The sequence below is a fragment of the Drosophila gunungcola genome, unplaced genomic scaffold (genome assembly GCF_025200985.1).
Source record: "Drosophila gunungcola strain Sukarami unplaced genomic scaffold, Dgunungcola_SK_2 000100F, whole genome shotgun sequence".
Taxonomy (NCBI): domain Eukaryota; kingdom Metazoa; phylum Arthropoda; class Insecta; order Diptera; family Drosophilidae; genus Drosophila; species Drosophila gunungcola.
Window position 1 is genome coordinate 4,694 of NW_026453262.1, and position 23,132 is coordinate 27,825.

General features: G+C 32.0%; 1 protein-coding gene across 2 annotated transcripts in view; it reads left to right on the forward strand.

Annotated features, from left to right (window-relative positions):
- The first annotated feature begins 2,793 nt into the window (after nt 1–2,793).
- Nucleotides 2,794–23,132, forward strand: part of LOC128265198 (uncharacterized) — a 57,699-nt gene continuing 37,360 nt past the window's right edge. Inside the window, exons 1-2 of one of the 2 annotated variants that reach the window (XM_053001062.1) lie at nt 2,794–6,796; nt 10,120–10,378. In XM_053001062.1, the coding sequence (XP_052857022.1) occupies nt 2,867–6,796; nt 10,120–10,185 (3,996 nt within the window). In that variant the 5' untranslated portion in view covers nt 2,794–2,866 and the 3' untranslated portion in view covers nt 10,186–10,378. Of the gene's footprint in view, nt 6,797–10,119; nt 10,379–23,132 lie in introns of those variants that run through there. The other variant, XM_053001061.1, reaches the window with a different exon arrangement.

Genomic DNA, 23,132 nt, shown 5'->3' on the forward strand with positions numbered 1-23,132 from the left:
AAACAATACAGCAATCGAAAGTTCAACCTCAATTTCGTAAAATTTCAAGTACTTCATTTAAAGATCCGAGTTCAACAAAATATCAACTGAGTCAAGAGGAAACAAGAAAACTATCGACAACAACAACGCAATCTGTTTCAGAAAAGTATCAAAAATCTCAAAAGGAAAAAATTAAGTTATCCAAATCTTCATTTCCTTTTAGTAAAATATCAAGATCATCATTTCTGCCAAAATTTTCATTGCAATCGACTACAAAACGGAGTAGTTTATTTTTAATTCCCAATACAAAAAAATACCAAATCACTCCAGAGGAAACAAGTAAACTATCAAAGTCTTCACCTCAATTAGGTGCACTGTCAACAATTTTATTCAAAATTCTAGGTTCTGAGAAATATCGAATAAACCAAAGTGAAATAAGTGAACTAACAAAACCTCACCGTCACAGTAGTACAACAAAAAGTATTTCATTTGAAAATTTAAGTACAGTGTCATACCATTTATATCTAGCGGAAACAACTGAACCATCAAAGTCCCATCCTCAATCAGTTACAAAACCAAGTAGCTCAGTTGCAATTTCCAGTACTCAAACGTATCCAATTACTCAAGAGCAAACAAGAGAGCTATCGAAAGTTCCACATCAATCTAGTAAAATATCTAGGAGTTCATTACAAATTTCGAGTACCGAAATATATCAATTGAGGCAAGAGGAAACAAGAAAAGTATCGAAATTTAAATCACAGAAGATAACAATATTAAGAAAATCATATAAAATATCGAATAGAGAAAAGTATCAAAAAAATCAAAAATACACAAGAATACTATCGAAATCTTCACCTCAATTAAGTACAATGTCAACAAGTTTATTGAAATTTCGAAGCACTGAAAAATATCAAATACCACAAGAGGAACAACGTGAACAAACAAAACCTTCACCTCAGTCTACTATAATAAAAAATAGTTTATTGGTAATTGCAAGTACAGAAACATTTCAAATAGGTGAAGAGGAAACGACTGAACTCTCGAATAGGATATCAAGAAGTTCATTTGCAATTTCAAGTACAGAAACTTTCCTAATAATTAGAGCGGAAACAAGAAAACTATCAAAAGTTCCACCACAATCTAGTAAAAAATCTAAAAGTTTATTGGAAATTCCGGTCATAGATAAATATCAAGTGAGTCCAGAAAAACTATTAAAATCTCTATCGCAATCGATACTAACTCCAAGAAGTTCATATAATATTTCGAGCTTAGAAAAATATCCAATTACTCAAAAAGAAACAAGAAACTTAACGAAGTCTCAACCTCAAGTAAGAACAAAGCTAACTAGTTTTTTTAAAGTTACCGTTACCGAAAAATATCAAATATCGGAAGGAGAAAAAAGTAAACTAACAAACCCTCCACCTCATTCAAGTACAATGAAAAGTAGTTCATTTGAAATTTCAAGTACAGAAACATATCAACTACCTCAAAAGGAAAACAGTAAACTAACAAATCCTCCCCCTCATTCAAGTACAATAAGAATAAGTTTATTTAAAATTTTAAGTACAGAAACATATCGAATAGCCAAAGAAGAAACAATTGAACTATCGGAGCCCCCCCCTCAATCGATTACAATACGAAAGAGTTCATTTGCAATTTCAAGTACAGAAACTTATCCAATAACTCAAGAGGAAACAAGAATTCTATCGAAAGTTTCACCTCTATTTAGAAATATATCTAGTGGCTCATCATTAATTTCAAAAACAAAAATATATCAACTGAATCAAGAGAAAACAAGAAAACTAACAAAATCTCTGTCGCAATCGATAAGAATATTAAAAAGTTCATTTGAAACTTTAAGTACAGAAAAATATCAAATAACACAAAAGGCGACAGGAAAACAATCGAATTTTGTACTTCAATTAGGTACAATGCCAATACCTGACGTGGAAAAAAGTGAACTATTGAAACCTTCAACCCAGTCTAGTACAATAAAAAATAGTTCTTTTGAAATTTCAAGAACAGAAAATTATCGAATAGCTCAAGTGGAATCTAGAAAACTATCGAAATCTTCACCTCAATCATGTACAATTTCAACTAGTTTATTGAAAATTCCAAGGCCTGTAAAATATCAATTCCCTCAAGCGGAAAAGAGTAACCTAACAACAAAGCTTTCACCTCTGACTAAAACAATGAAAAGTAGTACCCTTAAAATATCAAACACAAAAAAACATCAATTAACTCAAGAGGAAACAATTAACCTATTGGAATATTCACTTCAATCTGTTAAAAAAATATCAAAAAGTTTATTTGCGCTTCCAAGTACAGAAAAACTACAAACAACTCAAAACAAACCACTACCGTTTTCAAAATCTTCACTTAGGGATCGTTTAATTAAAAGTAGTTCCAATGTAATTGGAAGTACAAAAAAATATCAAATAACTCAAGAAGATATAAAATACCTGCTTAAATCTCCACCTCAATCGAGTACAATGTCAACTAATTTATTGAAAATTCTGAGTACTGAAAACTACCATTTCCCTCAGGAGCAAAAGAGAGGTCTGTCAAAAACTTCACCCCTATCAAGTACAATAAAAAATAGTTCATTTAAAATTGCAGGTACAGAAAAATATAAAATACTTCAAGAGAAAGCCAGAAAACTATCGAAATCTCCATCTCAATCACGTACAATGCCAACTAGCTTATTGAAAATTCCGAGTATTGAAAAATCTATATTCCCACAAGAAAAAAGGGTGAACTGTCAAAACCTTTGCCCCAGTCTAGTACAATAAAAAGTAGTTCAATTTATATTTCAAGTACAGAAAAATATAAAACAAATCAAGGAGAAACAAAAAAACTATCAAAATCTCCACCCCAATCAAAAACAATGTCAACTAGTTTATTGGAAATTCCGAGTACTAAAAAATACCAATTACTTCAAGAGGAAAAGAGTGTACGATCAAAATCTCCATCCCAGTCACGTGCAATAAAAAGTAGTTCCTTAAAAGTTTCAGGAACAGATAAATATCAAATAACTCAAGAGGAAACTATTAAATTTTCGAAATCTTTACCTCAATCGATTCATATATCGAGAAGCTTTTTTGCGCTAACGAGTACAGAAAAATATCAAAAAAATCAAAGGAAAATTTTTAAGCTATCAAAATTTTTACCTATGGGTAGTAGAATAACAAGAAGTTACGTTAAAATTTCAAGTACAGAAAACTATCAAATAAATCAAGTTACAACAACTAAACAATCGGAATCTCCACCACAATCGATAAAAATTCAAGGAATTTCATCTGCAATTTCTAGTACAGAAACGTTGGCAAAATTTCAAGAAAAAACAAGAAAACTATCGAATGTTCCAACCCAATCTATTGACATATCTATAATTTCGTTAGGAATGCCGAGTCACGAAATATATCAACTGAGTCAAGAGAAAACAAGATTACTATCGACATCTCAATCGCAATCGATAATAAAATTAAGAAGTTCATATAACATTTCGAGTTTAGAAAAACATCAAATATATCAAGAAAAAACAAGTGTGTTATTGATATCTGCCCCTCAAATAAGTATAGTGCCAACTAGTTTATTCAAAGAAGCGAGTACCGAAAAATATCAAATACCTCAAGAGGAAAAAAGTCAACTAATATTAATTAAACTTCAATCCCACTCCGGTAAAATAAAAATTAGTTCAATTGGAACTTTGATCCCAGAAACAAATCAAATAACTCAAGATGAAACAACTGAAGCATCCGTGTCCCCCCCTCAATCGATTACAGTACGAAGACGTTCATTTGCAATTCCGAGTACACAAACGTACCCAATAACTCAAGAGGAAACAAGAAAACTATCGAAAGCACCTCAATCAAGTAAAATGCCAGTATATCAACTGAGGCAAGAAGGAACAAAAAAAGAATTGACATCTCCATTGCAATCGTTAAGAATATCAAGAAGTTCAACTAACAGTTCGAGTACAGAAAATGATCAAACTACCAAAAAGAAAACAAGAACATTATCGAAGTCTTCACTTCAAGTAAGTACAAAGCCAACTAATGTTTTTAAAGTTGCGAGTACCGAAAAATATCAAATACCTCAAGGGGAAAAACGGGAATTAACAAAACCGCCACCTCAGTCTATTACAATAAGAAGTAGGTCATTTGAAATTTCGAGTACAGAAACATATCCAATACATCGGTCTGGTTCAATAAAATCGCTTATAATTCCAAGAAGTTCAGTGGTAATTTCTAGTACAGAAAAATATATAAAATCTCAACAGGAAAAAATAAAACGATCTAGTACAATACCAAGTAGTTCATGCATAGATTGTACAGAAAAATATCAAATAACTGAAAAAGAAACAATAAAAGTATCGGAGTCACCACCAAGTAAAATACCAACTAGTTCATTTGCAATTCTCCGTTTGGAAAAAATTAAACTATCGAAATCTCCCCTCAAATCTAGTACAATATCAAGTGGTTCATGTATAGAATGTACAAAAAAATATCAAATAACTAAAGAGAAAACAAGAAAGCTATTAAAATCTTTAATTCTTTCTGGTAAAAGTAGCTCATCTAAAACTGCAAGCTCAGAAATATATCATTTGCGTCAAGAGAAAACAAGTAAACTATCTTGTTCTTCAAAGCAATCAATTCCAATACCCAGCAACTCATTTGCAATTCCGAGTACACAAACGTTCCAAAAACCTCAAGAGGATATAAGTAAACTTGCCAAACCTGCACCTCAGTCTGGTATAAAGAAAAGTAGTTCAATTGAAATTTCAAAAACAGAAAAATCTCAAAAAACTCAAAAGGAATCAAGAAAAATATCGATATCTTCACCTCAAACAAGCACAATGTCAACTAGTTTACTAAAAATTCCGAGTACTGAAAAATATCAAATACCTCAAGTGGAAAATAGTTTGCTACGGAAACCTTTACTCCAGTATAGTACAATAAAAATTTTGAGTAGAGAAACCTATCAAATAACTCAAGAGGAAACAATAAAACCATCGGATCCTCAATCGATTAATATACCAAGTAGTTCATTTGAACTTTCCATTACAGAAAAATATGAAAAAGCTCAACATGAAAAAAATAAACTATCGATATCAACCCTCCAATCTAGTATAATATCCAGTAGTTCAAGTGTAGAATGTACTGAAATATATCAAGTTACTCAAGAGAAAGCAAGGAAACCATCGAAAACTCCAACTATTTCTGGTAAAATATCAAGTTGTTCATTTATAGCTCCAGACACAAAAAAATATAATCTATATAATTCTCCAACGAAATCAATTCCAATAACAAGCAGTTCGCTTGAAATTTTGACTTCAGTAACTCAAGTGGAAAAAGAAGAGTTATTCAAATCAACATCTCTATCTAGTAGAATATCATTTTCATTAAAATTTTCTAGCACAGTAATACGAAAACTATCGGAAGGTAGTCACTTTAAAATTTGTAGTACAGAAAAATATCATCAACCCCAACAGGAAAAAGTTAGACCATCGAAATCTCTCCTTCAAACTAGCACAATATCAAGTAGTTCATGTATTGAGTGTACAGAAAAAAATCAAACAAGTAAAATAAAAAAAAGTATAAGTCTTTCGGGGTCAAGAACACTATCAAGTAAAATACCAAAAAGTTCATTTAAAATTACGGGTACAGAAATATATCAACAGAGTCAAGAGGAAACAAGCAAACTAACAAAATCTCCATTACAATTGTTTACAATATCAAGTAGTTGGATTGCACTTTCGAGTACACAAAAATATCAAACACCTCAAGAGGAAAAACGTCAACTTACAATACCTACAACTCAGTCAAGTACAACTAAAAGAAGTTCAATTAAACTTTTGAGTGCAGAAAACCATCAAACAAATCAATGGGAAACAACTGAACGTTCGGAGTTTTTACCTCAATCGATTATAATACCACGTGGAGCCATTTCGAGTGCAGAAACATATCCAATACAAATACAAAAATTATTTAAAATATTAAGTAGCTCCTTAAAAATTCCGAGTGCAAAAATGTATCAACTGAGTCAAGAAGAAACAAGAAATTTATCAAAATCTGCATCGCAGTCTATACCAATATCAAGAAATACGATAAAAATTAGTTCGTTTGGACTTTCAAGTAAAGAAAAATATAAAATAACTCAAGAGGGAACACCTAAATTATCGGAATCTTCGTTTCAATCGATTACAGTATCAGCTAGTTCATTTGAAAATTCGTGTACGGAAAAGCTTCACAGTACAGAATCTTCGAAAATTTCATCGTTGGAAATTAAGATATCCAAACCAATTAGTATCGACATAAATGCAAATTTATATAAACAAACGGAACAAATTAGTGCACCCTTAGGAAAAAGTAGTTTAAAACAGCAAACAGTCAGTAAATTACAAAATTTTAATTATAATGAACATAAACACACAAACATAGTTAAAAGAGCTATATCTGATCAAAATGTTTCTAGTAAACACCAAAAACATAAAATAGACATAACACAACAATCGAGAAGTATATCGACACATTCTGGTAGGTCAAGTAATACAATGAACCTGCAAAGTAGTAAAAAAACCAAATCCATTGGAGGAAAGACTATAAATTCTTCAAAAACTAACATTAATAAAACAAGGATCACGAGATTTTTTAGCAGGAATGTTCTATCAAAAGAGCTGTCAATCAGTACTGAGCTTACTAAAGGAGCGCTTTGTATGTGTACATGTGTTATTGATCCTGATGAGGACATCTGCTCTTGTAATTGCACAATCACGAAGCGTACGTTATTAAAAAATATGGAAAAAGCAATAAAGGTAAAACTTTAATCAAATATCTATCGCGGTATTGCTATTGCATGTTAATATTAAATTATTATAATATAGGTATATATATATTCTGGTTGGTTTTGGCGACCTTTCCAAAGTATATAAATTGCTAGCCGGCTCGAGGTCAGGATGTTGAAAAAACAACAAAAGTTTTAATTTTGGTTATTTGTCAATATATTTCGGCTGTTCAAAATTTCAGACACGGATTACCACGAAGAGACTCAGAAGATAAAATCAATGTTGACAGACAATGATTTCCCAAAACACATAATAAAAACATTATTATCGGAACACAAAACAAAATAGCGGTAAAAACAATAAAAACAAAAAATATATGTCAATTACATACGTCCCGGCGTAATCGGAATGCTACGAAAAAGAAAACATAAGCATGGCACATAAACCGGACAACACATTAAAATCAATTTACAACAGAACAAAATCAATGATAAATGAAATTGACAAAAAAGACGTGATATATAAAATACCGTGCAACGGCAACAACAACAAAGCATCCAACAAGATATATATAGGAACAACAAAATCGAAACTAAAAACTAGACTAACACAGCATAAATCGGACTTCAAAGCTAGACACCATACGAACGCGCAATAAACAGCACTCAAGTCCCACTGTGCCAAGAAAAATCACTCTACGAACTTCGAAGAGGAGAGTATCTCAACACAAGAACAACACTAGGCCAAACGATTCACCACAGAAATGCTACATATTATAAAAACACCTTCAGACATACGGATGAACTACAAAACGGACACTGACAATTGCGCTCATTTATATAGACATTTACTAGGAAAAGAAAAATTAGTTAACAACTCCACGTCACCGGACGAAGACGTGTAAATTAAATGTATGTCAAATGTAAATTGTTTTTGTTTGTTGAGAATATTAAAATCGTTGTTATTATTTTATAGTTGTCCTGAAGACGGTTGCCGAAGAGCATCCGAAATATATTGACAAATAGTTAAAATTAAAAATTGTTAATTATATATATATATATATATATATATATATTTATATAATTAATTAATTAATTAATTAATTAATTAATTAATTAATTAATTAATTAATTAATTAATTAATTAATTAATTAATTAATTAATTAATTATATATGTTAATTATATGTGTTTATATTTTAAAAACAACACCTATATTGAGTTATTTCAAAAACCAATTTAAAAAAAATAAGTTTTCGAAATATTTCGGTGTGCTAAAATAAAGTCTGGCTCCAAAAAAATGTTCTGCACGTCAGCGTGTTGAAAAAACGGATCTTAAATTTTGATCATTTTTGAACATCACTAACAAATGGAATAATGTTTTTTTGCGAAACCATTAGAAGAAAAGTTAGCCTACCTAATTCATACGTTTCATTAAAAAAACATTTGTATAGAAAAACAGGTAGTTGTATTCTTTCCCTATAAATCTGTTAATCATATAAAATAATAAATAAAATATAAATAACGTTTGTTTAACTTTCATGTCATTTTATCAAAACGCTCCTGTGTTGTACCCAGATTCGGAATCTGCAAAACAAAATCTATTAGAAAAGTCTTTATTTTATTTATGTAAAAAATATAGGTAAAAGTTTTGTACACACTGCAAAGTATGAATTTTTGTAACTTATTTAAGTTGTGACTATTTAATTACTTTTCAAATGAATGCCATATTTCATTAGCATTGAAAAAAGTATTATAATATTACCGAAACTGGGTCCTTGCAAAAGGTGTGTTCATGTTTATATAGACTTTTCTAAGATCTGCATAACCGATTTATTTTATCGTCGAGAGTTACTCCTCAATTTTATTGACATGCAGAAAAGTAGATAGCTTATGTAGATGCTTTTCATTGGATTTAACTTTCATTTTCTATTTAAAGCTGCTGAGACATGCGCACTTCATTTGTGTGTGTTTGTTGCACAGCGAAACTTGTCAATGTTTGTGTGCCGACTGCGTTTTCATAATGTTTGTGTCGATCTCTGCTGTCGCTCTACTTCAGACGCTGCTCTGCAGGCAATACTATTTTATTCATTAGATAGGGCCGCGCCGACCACCGATTTATAGTAAAGGTACACTAACATTAGTTTCCTATCGTTATCGGAGTTAGCGCATTAAAGCAGAACTGTTGGGTGCACTAGGCAAACTCGGACTTATGCGTTTGTAAAAAAAATTGATTTATAGCAAGAAAAAGTTGTTATACCCTTCATAAATTAATTATATTTTAAAACAACAATACTCCGATTTGCTTATAAAATTTCGGCTAAATTATTCGATCATTTCTATGGCAGCTATACATAGTTTTCCAATTTTAATAAAATTAATACCGTAATTCAGAAGTAATAAATCATTACTTTGTATCGAAGTATATTCAAATCAATTAAATAACAGAAGAAAAAATTATTTCATCAATTTCTTTCCCGACTTTCCTTATGAGAGCTATATGATATACTCGTCCGCTCCATCTTGTTCCGACTTATATACTACCTGCAATATAAAGACAACTTTTGGGAAAGTTTTGTGCAATTAGCTGTAAAACTGAGAGACTAGTTTGCGTAGAAACGGATGGATAAACAGACGGACGGACATGCTAAGATCAACTCTCCTGGTGGTGCTGATCAAGAATATATTTACTATATAGGGCTGGATATGTCTTCTTCACTATGCTGCAAATTTCTGACTGAAGCTTTAATACCATCTGCAGGGGCTTAGTTTAATTTATATATTTAAAAAAAAATATATAGTGAAAGTAATTAGCTAAAAACATTTTTTTTTACAACATTTTCCCCACCAAATTGGTGGCGTTAGCTGCTCTGAATTAAGAAATTTTGCTCAGTGTTAGTTGCTTAATAAGTGCATGGTTTTCCCTCCCATACTTAAAGTTCTGGAGAGAAAAAAATTTTATCTGTAACTATTTAAATTCTCAGTAAGAGCGCGCCCAAGTGTTACCAACTTTGGTAAACGTCACAGTGAATGACAACTATTGTCAACTTGGAATCCCTTTGTCACTCTGAGAGGCGAGATAAAGTTGCACACGCCAGCTTTCCGTCTTCCCGTTTCAAGTCGTGCTTACCACCAGTCAAAATCGCTCTAATATGAGTCAAGCCCAACGGAAAAAAACAACAAAATCGTGACAAGAAATCCCTTTAAAATCCGTAAACATCCGTTCTGTTGGACTTTTGCCTGTCGTTATTTTAGGCACAATAAGCCTATTCGTCACTAAAATAAACCTCTACTGTGTTAAAAAAAAAAAAAAAAAAAAACAATTGAGTTCTAACCTACTTCTTCAACACGACAGGTCCTTCGGACAAATCAGCCGATTAATTCAAAAGCGAGCTGTAGTACTCCCAACAGTTATTGTTAAGAATTGCTGAATTACAAATATTACTTCGCCTAGCGCATCGCAACATCGTTAAGACACCCATGGAGCTCTGCATTTGCCAAAAGCTCAACTAAAACCAAAATCTCATTAAGACCAGCACATGAACTAGGGCTTGGCAGCAACGTGATAATAACCTGATCACGTGATTGCACCAGTGACCTCCCCTCGCCCAGTCTTAAAGTTTGGCCATCAATTCGGACACATTAAGTGCATGCAGAACTCCCATCGAATGGAGAAAGGCGTAGGCAGCAATAACTAGCATCATGATATAAGAGGCGTGGAAGCATCTTAAGTCCAAATAAAACCACCGAGCAAAACAACCTAAAGAAAATGCAACAAACAAACTTAAAATAAATTTCAATATAAATAGTTAAAATAGTTGAAATAAAAAGTAAACTTATTTCTTAATCATCGCTAAATGAAAAGCTTAAGTCCCCCAACAACAAACCAGTCGAATTCATGCTCTGGGTAAAAGTGTAAAATAACATTTCCAAACCAACCTCTCTAGAGCAACATGAAGGCCTTCATCAAGCAACAGGAGTGGGTGAGTGTTTTCTTAAAACTAGATAAAACCATTTAACGCTAATGGGAACCCAGTAAATTTCAAAGTAAAAATTAAAAAAATACGTCATCAAATAAATTTAAACAATGACCGTTTCCGAAACCGTGCATAAAAGCTTATCAATGTAACTGGTCTAGCTGTCTACATAGCACTTGATTGGGTTTTTGTTTTGATTCTCCTGATTCGGATTTCGGTATACAGACCTTTCTGCACGGGCTTACATAGGTGTATCTGATAACAGCCTTTGATTTGCAAAATATTCTTTTTCGATAGTCGCGATGCATAATTGTCTCTATTTAAGCTGGTGTTGTTTCGGCAAATGAGTTTAATTTTTTTGATGAAAATATGTTAAAATAAAGGAAATTAGAAAAACAAGAGAATGATTACTATTGAATATAATAACAACGCGATGGTTTTAGATTAAACTCATTATGATTAATGTTCCTACGATGAAGAATGATTTTAAAAACATGTTAAAATTAAGAGAGTAAATAAAGATACTGCTTACTAGTCGAGCTTTAATGAATAAAATACAATGAATTTTGATATGAGTTGCTAAGAGTTTTACAGATATGGGGTCGTAATTTTAAACAACAAAAGGCCGTTAACATATGGGTTTCTTTGTGAATAAGAATAATATGGTTGGGTGGGTTAAGAAAACTAGTGGCCATTAACATCATAGCCAACCCATGCAATTTTTTTTCTTAAGATCTCACCAATTAAGTAAATTATTTTGTCTTGGCCTTGTTTTTGAGGGACTCGTTAATATCAAGTGCGTAGCGTTGTGTTTATGCTTCAGCAAGAACCTATTTTAAAAATGATATTCCGGTTTCGATCTTTTTTCGTGATATCTATTAAGTATTTAAATTACCGTTTAGCTTGGTAAATCGCTTTTGGTGCATAAATACAGTGAAACATGTCGAAAATGACTGAAGCTGTAAAGAGAGCCATATTGGCTTTGCGATCGGAAAATTTAAGCCTCCGCGATATTAGCGCTTAAGTTGGCTTTTTAAATAATTTTAGACTTACTTTAAAAATAAATACAAAAACAATTTTTTAAAGTTACTCAGTTTTTTAAAAACGTACCAATAATTTTAATTTAAGATTTTTTCTAAAAAAAAAAAGCTAATTGGAACCGAAAAAGAGTTGTTTTGGTCAAACACGTATGTTCTTGAAACAATTAACACAATTTAAATAATATACGAAACTAACATTTTTTTGTCTGTCCGGATTTCTTTGTCCGCTACTGTAAAATAAGAAGATAAAAAGAAATCGTTAAGGCCCTTTTAAAAATTTGGAACAAAGATTAAAAAATAAAATTTTATAATATCAAAACCATTTTATTTAGACCAACTATGTTAAAGCATTGTTAGCATTTCATAATACATTTAAACCAGATATAGTACTTGCCAGTAGCTTTACTAGTTAAAAAGCTATAGGTATACAAAGATTACCTTTTTTTTGAAACAATTTCTTGAAACAATTAACACAATTTAAATAATATACGAAACTAACATTTTTTTGTCTGTCCGGATTTCTTTGTCCGCTACTGTAAAATAAGAAGATAAAAAGAAATCGTTAAGGCCCTTTTAAAAATTTGGAACAAAGGTTAAAAAATAAAATTTTATAATATCAAAACCATTTTATTTAGACCAGCTATGTTAAAGCATCGTTAGCATTTCATAATACATTTAAACGAGATATAGTACTTGTCAGTAGCTTAACTAGTTGAAAAGCTATAGGTATACAAAGATTACCTTTTTTTTGAAACAATTTCTTGAAACAATTAACACAATTTAAATAATATACGAAACTAACATTTTTTTGTCTGTCCGGATTTCTTTGTCCGCTACTGTAAAATAAGAAGATAAAAAGAAATCGTTAAGGCCCTTTTAAAAATTTGGAACAAAGGTTAAAAAATAAAATTTTATAATATCAAAACCATTTTATTTAGACCAGCTATGTTAAAGCATCGTTAGCATTTCATAATACATTTAAACGAGATATAGTACTTGTCAGTAGCTTAACTAGTTGAAAAGCTATAGGTATACAAAGATTAACTTTTTCTAGCTGATTTCCCGGAAAACTATCTAGTTTTTCAAAAAGTCGTGCGACAAATGTTTTTATTAACGATTAACCCAACATATCGCAATTTATTCGAGGGTCCTTAAATAAACCCTTAAAAAAAAAGCCGAGTTTCCCGACTATTAGATACCCGTTACTCATCTAATAAATTTCAAAATAAATATTTTCCAGAAAACAATTGGGTCTTAGCTGGCATCATCTGCCAAACTCCATTGACAACACTACTAGCAAAGAGCGAGCAGCACCCCACCCCCCGCTACAGCGACCCTATTTTATGCAGAGCAGCGGCAGAACACGAACAGTTTAAAACCGCTGTCGGCACACACACATTGACTCTCTGTGCAAATTTCTCACTCAAATTAGGTGTGTGCATCTCTCCGCTGCTCTGCGCTCTGCTCGAACTCCGTTTTTTTAAATATGCAATGACGACATAGCAAAACTGTCAATAACAATTATAGCTCGATTTTGCAATATGTCTACGGATAGATATGGCCGGAACACACACAGAGCCAAATAACTAATGTATAACAAGTCTCACAGTGTTTTGCGATTAGTGTTAGAGTGGGCGTGGCTCCGTTTTGAAATAAACTTGCGCTACCCAAAAGCTAAAATTTTAAAAAAAAATTTTACGTTTTTTTAACTGCTCTTTCTTCCGAACCAATTTATTTTTGATTTTGATATGAACACTATAGTCTTTAAACTATACCTTTCGATTTGTGTATTACTCGTTACCCTCGGACCATCACAGCAGATTTCCTCACGCTTTTGGTGCGCACCATCACTACATGAGTTAAAACATGGATTAGGATTTTGTTATAAATAACAAATCAAACTTATCTTTATTGAGTTGGATTAAGAACTAACAATGGTTAAATATTTCAGAATTACGGTTTAAATTTCATCAAAATCGTACGACTATAGCATATAGCTCCCATAGGAACAATCCGAAAAATAAATTTTTAAAAATTAGAACTTTGCTGTTTTTTAATTTTTTTTTTAGTTCTTCGACATATTGTTAATGTTTAAATATTTCAGAATTACGGTTTAAATTTCATCAAAATTTGACGACTATAACATAAAGCTCCCATGGGAACAATAAAAATATAAAAAAAAAAAATTTTTTTTTTAATTTAACTTATTTATTTTTTATTTTTTTTTAGAAATTCTTTTTGAATATTTAATTATTTGACAGTTCAGAATTATTAAAATCGGAAAAAGATATCATATAGCTGACTCAAATAATTGAACTGCAAATCATTATAGCTTCAATGCTTTTAAGCATACACGCAAGTAAATCATAATTTTAATGTCTTCAAGAATATTTAATTTTTGCAATAGCTGCAAGGGTATATGAACTTCGGCTTGCCGAAGTTTGCCTCCTTTCTTGTTTTCTTTTAAATTCTTTTTGATATAGAATCAAAATTCTATTAAAATCGGAAAACGATGTCATATAGGTGCCATAGAAACGATCGAATAATTTAAATGAATCATCATAGCTTCAATGGTTTTTAATGGGTACTCATATAATTCGAAATTTAGATGTTTAATTTTTCCAATAGCTGCAAGGGTATATAAACTTTGGCTTGCCGAAGTTTTCTTCCTTTCTTGTTTTCATATGAATCATTCTCAGAATATTTAAAAATTTGTTGAACTCGTCGAGTCGTGATTGGTAGACTCAAATTTTATCGTATTTGGGATGCACTAATGTTTTCATTTACTGCTAAAAGTTTTTATTCTGCGCTTGTCCCGTTCGTCAACTAAAGGTGGACGCCCAGATCGGGGTTTCTTACTATGATTTTCTAGGCTTTTTAGAAAGTTTTCTTTTGTCCGCTTACTTCTGCCACATTTGTCTGCAATTTTTCGTCTTGACATCCCCATTTCTCAGAGTGCCAGTATCCTAGTACGTTATGAATCGCTTCAATGATTAAAAGTCTACATAGCTAAAATAAAAATTTTAATTAAAGCTTAAAAAAAAATTGTTTTCTTTAAAAATCATTTTATTTTATTTAATTTTTCGTTAGTAATGAATGCAAAATAAAATAGTTCAATTTGAAATTAGCAACAAAACCAAACCAATGCAAAGCGATCTGTCCCACTTAATTATTTCGTTCGCAAAAGCCAACTTCATCTACTAAAAATTATCGTTCAGGAAAACCTTGCGGTACTTTTTCGATTCTCTTTGCCCACCCAGAGTCCAATCGACAAATTCCAAATAAAAACAGGAAAGGAAGCAAACTTCGCCACGTTTAAGTTTATATCCCCTGCAGGTAATTCAAAAATGAATTAGAGAAGTTTACATTTTTGTTCCTCGATTTTTTTTAATATTTCGATTGTTTCCATGGGAACTATATGATATAATTGTCTGATATTAATCAAATTTAAATCATAATTCAGAAACGATAAGCAATAATTATATCTCAAAGAACTATAAAAAAAAAAACAGCAAATTATAACTTTTTTTTTATTTTTTCCCATTGTTCCTGTGGGATCTATATGATATAGGTGTCCGATCCGTCTCGTTCCGACTTTGGTAAAGTTTCATGCAGATAGCTCTAAAACTGAGAGACCAGCTTGCGTAGAAACGGACGGACGGACAGACCGACATGGCCAGATCGACTCTCCTAGTGATGCTGATCAAGAATATACATACTTTATGGGGTCGGAAATGTCTCCTTCACTGCGTTGCAAACTTTTGACTGCAAGGGTGTACAAAATTGATTTTTTCGGACAAAACAGCCATTAGAAAAGGTGTCCCACTTACTTTTTTCGGACACCTTATAATCGGAACGAGCCGGACCGGACACCTATATCCCACATACAATCAGCAATGTTAATCAGGCTAAGATCGTACTAAGACCATGTGATGGTTTCAAAAATTGAAAATTTTTTCCATTAATCACACCTATAACAAATTCAGAATATATGCATCAAGCTGTTTTCACATATTCGTAAAAGACATAACACTGAGGAAAAAAAGTGTTTGATCAGGAAGTTCATGGCTTTATCGGCACTTAAACTTTCCAACGCGTTTTTCTCGAAACCATGTTTTTAGAACTGGCGATCAGGATTTAGCAAAAACGACTTGACCGATTTCTTTCAAATTTGTAGGGTATATTCAGCACAGTTATGGCTATCGTTAGAACCTCCAAAATTGAAAAAGGTCAAGTCTGTAGTAGGATAAGTCACTAACTATATATATTAGTATGTATACACGGTTATGGATATGTATAAGTTTGTATAACTCCATTATGTAAATATGTGCAACTAGTATTTGAATGTAGCGGTAAAATGTTAAATAGTCGTTAGCATTTAGAATAATCAGCTGCTATATAGTTGCCAATCTGGCAACTCTGCAAAATGAAAATACTGGTACTGATCGCAGCCAACTTTGCGTTATCTTATGTTAAAAACCGACGCTATGTTAAATCGGGAAATTGCGAATAAGAACTATAAGAGAACGGTTAAGTTTCAATTAAGTGTGCTTAATATTAAACCAGTGCAAAAGTTTATTCTACTATAAACTTCAGATGTGGTCCTGACCCATAAAATGGATCTAATTGATGCACTGCGATTTACGGTCGTCCAGCTAAAGAGGTGGTTGCTGGCGCTGAACTTGCCAACCAGCGGCAACAAGGCAGAACTCGCAGCATGGCTGAATAACGTGGACTCCCATTACTGGAGGACACTGAAAACGAACTCTGGATGACGAATTGGGGGAGAATTCCTTCGTTGAAGATGCTGATCCTAGGTCGAAGCTGATTCCTGCTGCGGCTTCAAGCCAGAGGGAGACGAGTGGTTTGATGTGGCCGAATGAGTATTGTCGCTACAACAAATACATACGCAATGAGATCGAGGTTGGTAAAAAACAGCTCCAGAACATTCTTGCTCTAGTAAGAACCGCGTCACAAGCAGTTACCAGTAACGTCATCAACAATGCCAAAAACTGCATCCAAGCAGTGGTCAAAGAAGTCAAGCAAACAGTAGTCGGCGAAAATTTCAACGAAACATTTGCCGAAAAAATACCGAACGCATAGATGTCAACAAGGGTGTTGACCAACGACATATGGCAGATGTAAGCAAAGGACAAACATTTCACTTTCTTTTGCCAAAAAAAGCATCATGGACTATGATGGATCGTCGTGCGCAAACATTTGGACTCAGCATGTACGAAACAATGCTGAAATGTAAAACCTGGATGCAGTGTGCGTGAAGATAGTGATTGTGTCCAAACTAAAGGGCATCGCCCAGCGTTGGTTGCACGCAAATGCAACGCGCATCATGGAGCCAGCAAAGAATCTGTTGGAACAACTGATTTTAGCATTCGGCGATAAACTGCATGGCTCAAGTTTGAAAATTTGAAGTGGCACCATATCGAAAAATTTGCGGTGTATTTTGAAGCCAAGACGATGTTGGCAAGCATCATCAACTTCGAGCCTGACGAGTTGGTTGACCAGATAGTCGAGGGAATACCAGCACAGAATTTGCGAGATCAAGCCCGGATCCAGTGTTTCACAGATCCGATGCAAATTATGCGTGCATTTGCTGGTATCGGTTTGAACAAGCCTAAGGAGTCTGTTTCGAGGAAGGTGACTACAAACCGAAGCAACAACGGAGGATTCCCCTGCGGTAACTGCAACGCCAGAGGACACATCGCAAAGGATTGTCGAAAGACAGGGAAATGCCGAAAATAATAATGTAATTCTTTTTTTTTATTTTGACAGTCAAATTATATCTCCTATGCTTGCAGCATGCATCGTAGACTCTGGCAGTCCTATTTCATGAATTAAACAATCTTTGTTGCTCATTGAGGTCCAACTACAAGAAGTCACCGAACATTATTTTGGCATAAACAAAAGCTTGTTAAAAATATACAGACAAATTTTATGTATTGTACTAAAAGGAAGAATAAAATGTTATATAATATAATATTAGTTTAACGGTTGTTGCCAATGAGCCTTTGATCCGTAATGTGGTTTTAGGTAGAAATTTTATGCAAGCTTGAGATTTAAATTTAGATTTAAGAACTCTAAAATGATAACGGTAGAAAATGTCTCAAAACATAACCCAAAGCAGCCTACTTAAGATCTGTCATTGCCTATCACTGAGGTCAATCATTATATTGAGTGTTTGGATGATGATATAAATGAAAACTTTTTAGAATGGTCAACTGAAATTTTTAAAGGCAGAACAGGCAGTCGTTAAGAATCATAATTAAATACTAGGGCAAATGGCTATGATATAAGGTAGTGGAACGGTAGGTCAAACAGTTACGCGACAGAACAGTGAAACGGTAGACAGTTATGAGACAGAATAATGAAATAGTAGAACAACCAAATATGAAACAAGTTAATAAAAAGAGAGATGAAACGATTACTAAAGAAAAAAAAGACGGTAAATGTGAAAATGCAACTAGAAATCGACGATTTTGAAACCGAGATACTGAACATTGACTTTACAAACGATGAAACCATTGAATTTAACTGGGACAAATACACATACAACTTCGATTCTTAAAAATAATTGAAAACGGCTATGGGAAAGCAATTAGACCTGAAAAGCCTAGGACTAGAGCAGAATACTCAGAATAGATTGGAACTTCAAAGAGAGAAAATGATGAACAAATTTTCAAAAACGTATTGGTTTCCGTGTTTGAAAGAAAAGTGTGTAGCACATATAGGAAATTGTTTAAAATGTGTAGCGTTTATCCCAAAATCAGGAAAGGGACAAGGCTTTTTGTACAGCATTCCCAAGAAAAACAAACCGTTTGAATTAATCCATATTGACCACTATGGTCTAGTATATGCATCAAGAGCAAAGAAACATATTTTTGTTGTAGTTGACGGATTTACAAAGTTTGTCAGACTGTTTTCAACTAAGTCAACGAGAACTAATAGTAATTCCGAACCGTGGTAGTTGTCTAAGGACTACGAGGAATTAATAGAAAACAAGAAAGAAAGCAAACTTCGGCAAGCCGAAGTTCATATACCCTTGCAGCTATTGCAAAACTTAAATATTCTTGAAAACATTAAAATTACGATTGACTTGCGTGTATGTTTACATTGAAGCTATTTGAAGCTTATTTGATAGTTCATATGGCAGCTATATGATATCGTTTTCCGATTTAAAAAAAAACGTAATTCTGAACTGTCAAATTATTAATTAATCATAAAGAATTTCTAAAAAAAAAATACAGAATAAAAAAGTTAAATTTAAAAAAAAAAATTTTTTTAATATCGTTTTCCGATTTAAAAAAAAAGTAATTCTGAACTGTCAAATTATTAATTAATCATAAAGAATTTCTAAAAAAATATACAGATTAAAAAAGTTAAATTAAAAAAAAATTTTTTAATATTTTTAATGTTTTCATGGGAGCTTTACGTTATAGTCGTCCAATTTTGATGAAATTAAAACCGTAATTCTAAAATATTTAACCATTACTATATGTCGAAGAACTAATAGAAAAATTAAAAAACAGCAAAGTTATAATTTTTTTTATTTATTTTTTCGATTGTTCCTATGGGAGCTATATGATATAGGCGTCCGATTTTGATGAAATTTAAAACGTAATTCTGAAATATTTAACCATTACTATATGTCCAAGAACTAATAGAAAAATTAAAAAACAGCAAAGTTATAATTTTTTTTGTATTTTTTTTTCCGATTATTCCTATGGGAGCTATGATATAGTCGTCCGATTTTAATATATTTAAAAACGTAATTCTGAAATATTTAACAATTACTATATGTCAAAGAACTAAATGAAAAATTAAAAAAACAGCAAAGTTATAATTTTTTTTCATTTATTTTTCCGATTCTTCCTATGGGAGCTATATGCTATAGTCGTCCGATCCGGCTTGTTCAGACTTATATACTACCTGCAATAGAAAGACAACTTTTGGGAAAGTTTCATGCAGATAGCTTTAAAACTGAGAGACTAGTTTGCATAGGAACGGACGGACAGACGGACGGATGGACAGACGGACGGACAGACGGACGGACAGACAGACGGACGGACAGACGGACGGACAGACGAACATGGCTAGATCGACTCGCCTAGTGATGCTGATCAAGAATATATATACTTTATAGGGTCGGAAATTTCTCCTTCACTGCGTTGCAAACTACTGTCTGAAATTATAATAGAAAACAGAATTGAAAACCCGAAAAAAACAGAGGACATATTTTTCAAACATTTTAGATGCAGACAACGAACTATATTCATATTTAGTAATTTTCAAAATAAACGAAAAAAAGAAAAATAATTATTTCCAACTACAAACTAACATATTTATTAAGCATTATTAATTCAGATAAGTGGCAAAAAGATTCCGGAAAAAAAACTGCTGCGGAAGTAAAGGGTTAAATATATATGAGTACATAGGATAATATAGTAAATAATATAATATAGTTCAATCATAAGTAATATAATGGTAAATAATAAGTTTGTAAGAAGTTGAAGTATATAAATGAATGTGAAAGGGCAATTAAATTGTATGAATTTTATTAATATTAAATAATAATAGAAATTTTATATTTTTTTTATTTTTGTTTCTCGCAGTGTATAGGGAAAACATCAAGAATCAGGAAAAAATAATGAATTTCAGCCAAAATAATATTGAACTTTAATTGAACTGAGCAAATAAATTTCTTGAGGTGTATGCCATACCAAAAGTTTATCCCAGAGTAATGTGATTGTTCCGTATTATCACGGGCACACACCGACAGAACACTGTTAGCATTAAAACTTAATTTAATTTATATACGCCGAAATGTAATATATTTGAATTAATTCATCACTTAGAAAAATTGTTAAGGCAGCACCGCATAATATTTAATTAAGCTTTAAGTAATAATTTGGAACTAATAATGCAGTGGCCGTTTTCTTGAAAATAATACGAGACGTTAATTTAACTTTATTTCTCCGAGTGCAGTGCCTCGCGAATCTATATGAACTGATTTAAAAGAATCCGAGAGCAAAAGAAATAGGGCAAAAGAAAACAGTTATCACTTACACTTGTGCTGCTCCATCGCCGAAAGATCTTTGGACGGGGGAATACACATGCAAAAAAATTCCACTCGCGAATACTGTACTTTTTTCTTATTTTTGTTTCACGGTGGTTATTATACCCTTGCAGAGGGTATTATAATTTCAGTCAGAAGTTTGCAACGCAGTGAAGGAGACGTTTGCTGTTTTATATTTTAAAAAAAACCGATATCATATAGCTGCGATAGGAACTATCAAATAATTGAGCTGCAAAACATAGCTTCAATATTTTTAAACATATACGCAAGTAAATCATAATTTTAATGTTTTCAAGAATATTTAATTTTTGCAATAGCCTTTTGCAATTTGCCTTTCTTTTTATCATTAATTTATTTTATATTTTGCCATTAATCTGCTTTCCCATAACTACATTTAATTTTTTATTTTAATAAAAATTTACTTTGTTTTTTTATTTTTTTCCCTCTGTGTAATTTGTTTTTCAATTTTCCACTGTTATTCATTTATATATTTTCATTTTCACACATTGTTTTATATAACCAATTGTTTTGCTACCAATTTTCGTACTTATTGTTTTGTTTTTACCACTTTTAGGATTAATGCCTGGGCTGCCAGTGGGTGGCTCACGTTTTGGGAGGTTTTTGCTTGCACTTTCATTTATTTTCATACGCCGGACGCTTCGAACGCTTGTCGTTACTTTTACCGCTGACTGATTGAACTGCTCGCCGTATTTTGATATATTTCTCTGCTGATTCTGCTACCGCGTTACTGCGCTTGGGAGTTATGCAAAATTCCGGGACTTTAGCTCTCTCAATTAGACTTTTCTCTCTGAAGGTGTGTGAAGGGCTCTGACCAACTGTCTGTTCTTCTTTGGGTGATGACTTTGGAGAGATGTTTTACTGTAAACTTGGTGCCATTCTGTTTAAGAGAAATTGTTTTTATACCCTTGCAGAGGGTATTATAATTTCAGTCAGAAGTTTGCAACGCAGTGAAGGAGACATTTCCGAACCTATAAACTATATTTATTCTTGATCAGCATCACTAGCAGAGTCGATCTAGCCATGTTCGTCTTTCCGTCTGTCCGTCCTTTTCTACGCAAACTTGTCTCTTAGTTTTAAAGCTATCTGCATGAAACTTTCCCAAAAGTTGTCTTTCTATTGGACGACTATAGCATATAGCTCCCATAGGAACAATTGAAATAATAAATAAAAAAAAATTATAACTTTGCTGTTTTTTTAATTTTTCTTTTAGTTCTTTGACATATAGTAAAGGTTAAATATTTCAGAATTACGTTTTTAAATATATTAAAATCGGACGACTATATCATAGCTCCCATTGGAATAATCGGAAAAAAAAATACAAAAAAAATTATAACTTTGCTGTTTTTTAATTTTTCTATTAGTTCTTGGACATATAGTAATGGTTAAATATTTCAGAATTACGTTTTAAATTTCATCAAAATCGGACGGCTATATCGTATAGCTCCCATAGGAACAATCGGAAAAAAAAATACAAAAAAAATTATAACTTTGCTGTTTTTTAATTTTTCTATTAGTTCTTGGACATATAGTAATGGTTAAATATTTCAGAATTACGTTTTAAATTTCATCAAATTCGGACGTCTATATCATATAGCTCCCATAGGAACAATAGGAAAAAAAAATACAAAAAAAATTATAACTTTGCTGTTTTTAAATTTTTCTATTAGTTCTTCGAAATAGAGTAATGGTTAAATATTTCAGAATTACGGTTTAAATTTCATCAAAATCGGACGACTATATCATATAGCTCCCATAGAAAAAATATAAATATAATAATTGAGCTGCAAATCATCATAGCTTCAATGTTTTTAAACATATACGCAAGTAAATCTTAATTTTAATGTTTTCAAAAATATTTAATTCTTGCAATAGCTGCAAGGGTATATGAACTTCAGCTTGCCGAAGTTTGATTCCTTTCTTGTTCATTTTTTTTTAGTTGTTCGACATATAGTAATGGTTAAATATATCAGAATTACGGTTTATATTTCATCAAAATCGGACGACTATATCATATAGCTCCCATAGAAAAAATAAAAAAAATGTATAAAATAACTAAATAATAAATAATTGAGCTGCAAATCATGATAGCTTCAATGTTTTTAGACAAATACGCAAGTAAATCATAATTTTAATGTTTTAAAAAATATATAGTTTTTGCAATAGCTGCAAGGGTATATGAACTTCGGCTTGCCGAAGTTTGCTTTCTTTCTTGTTTAAATACTTATATAGCCGGATGGGC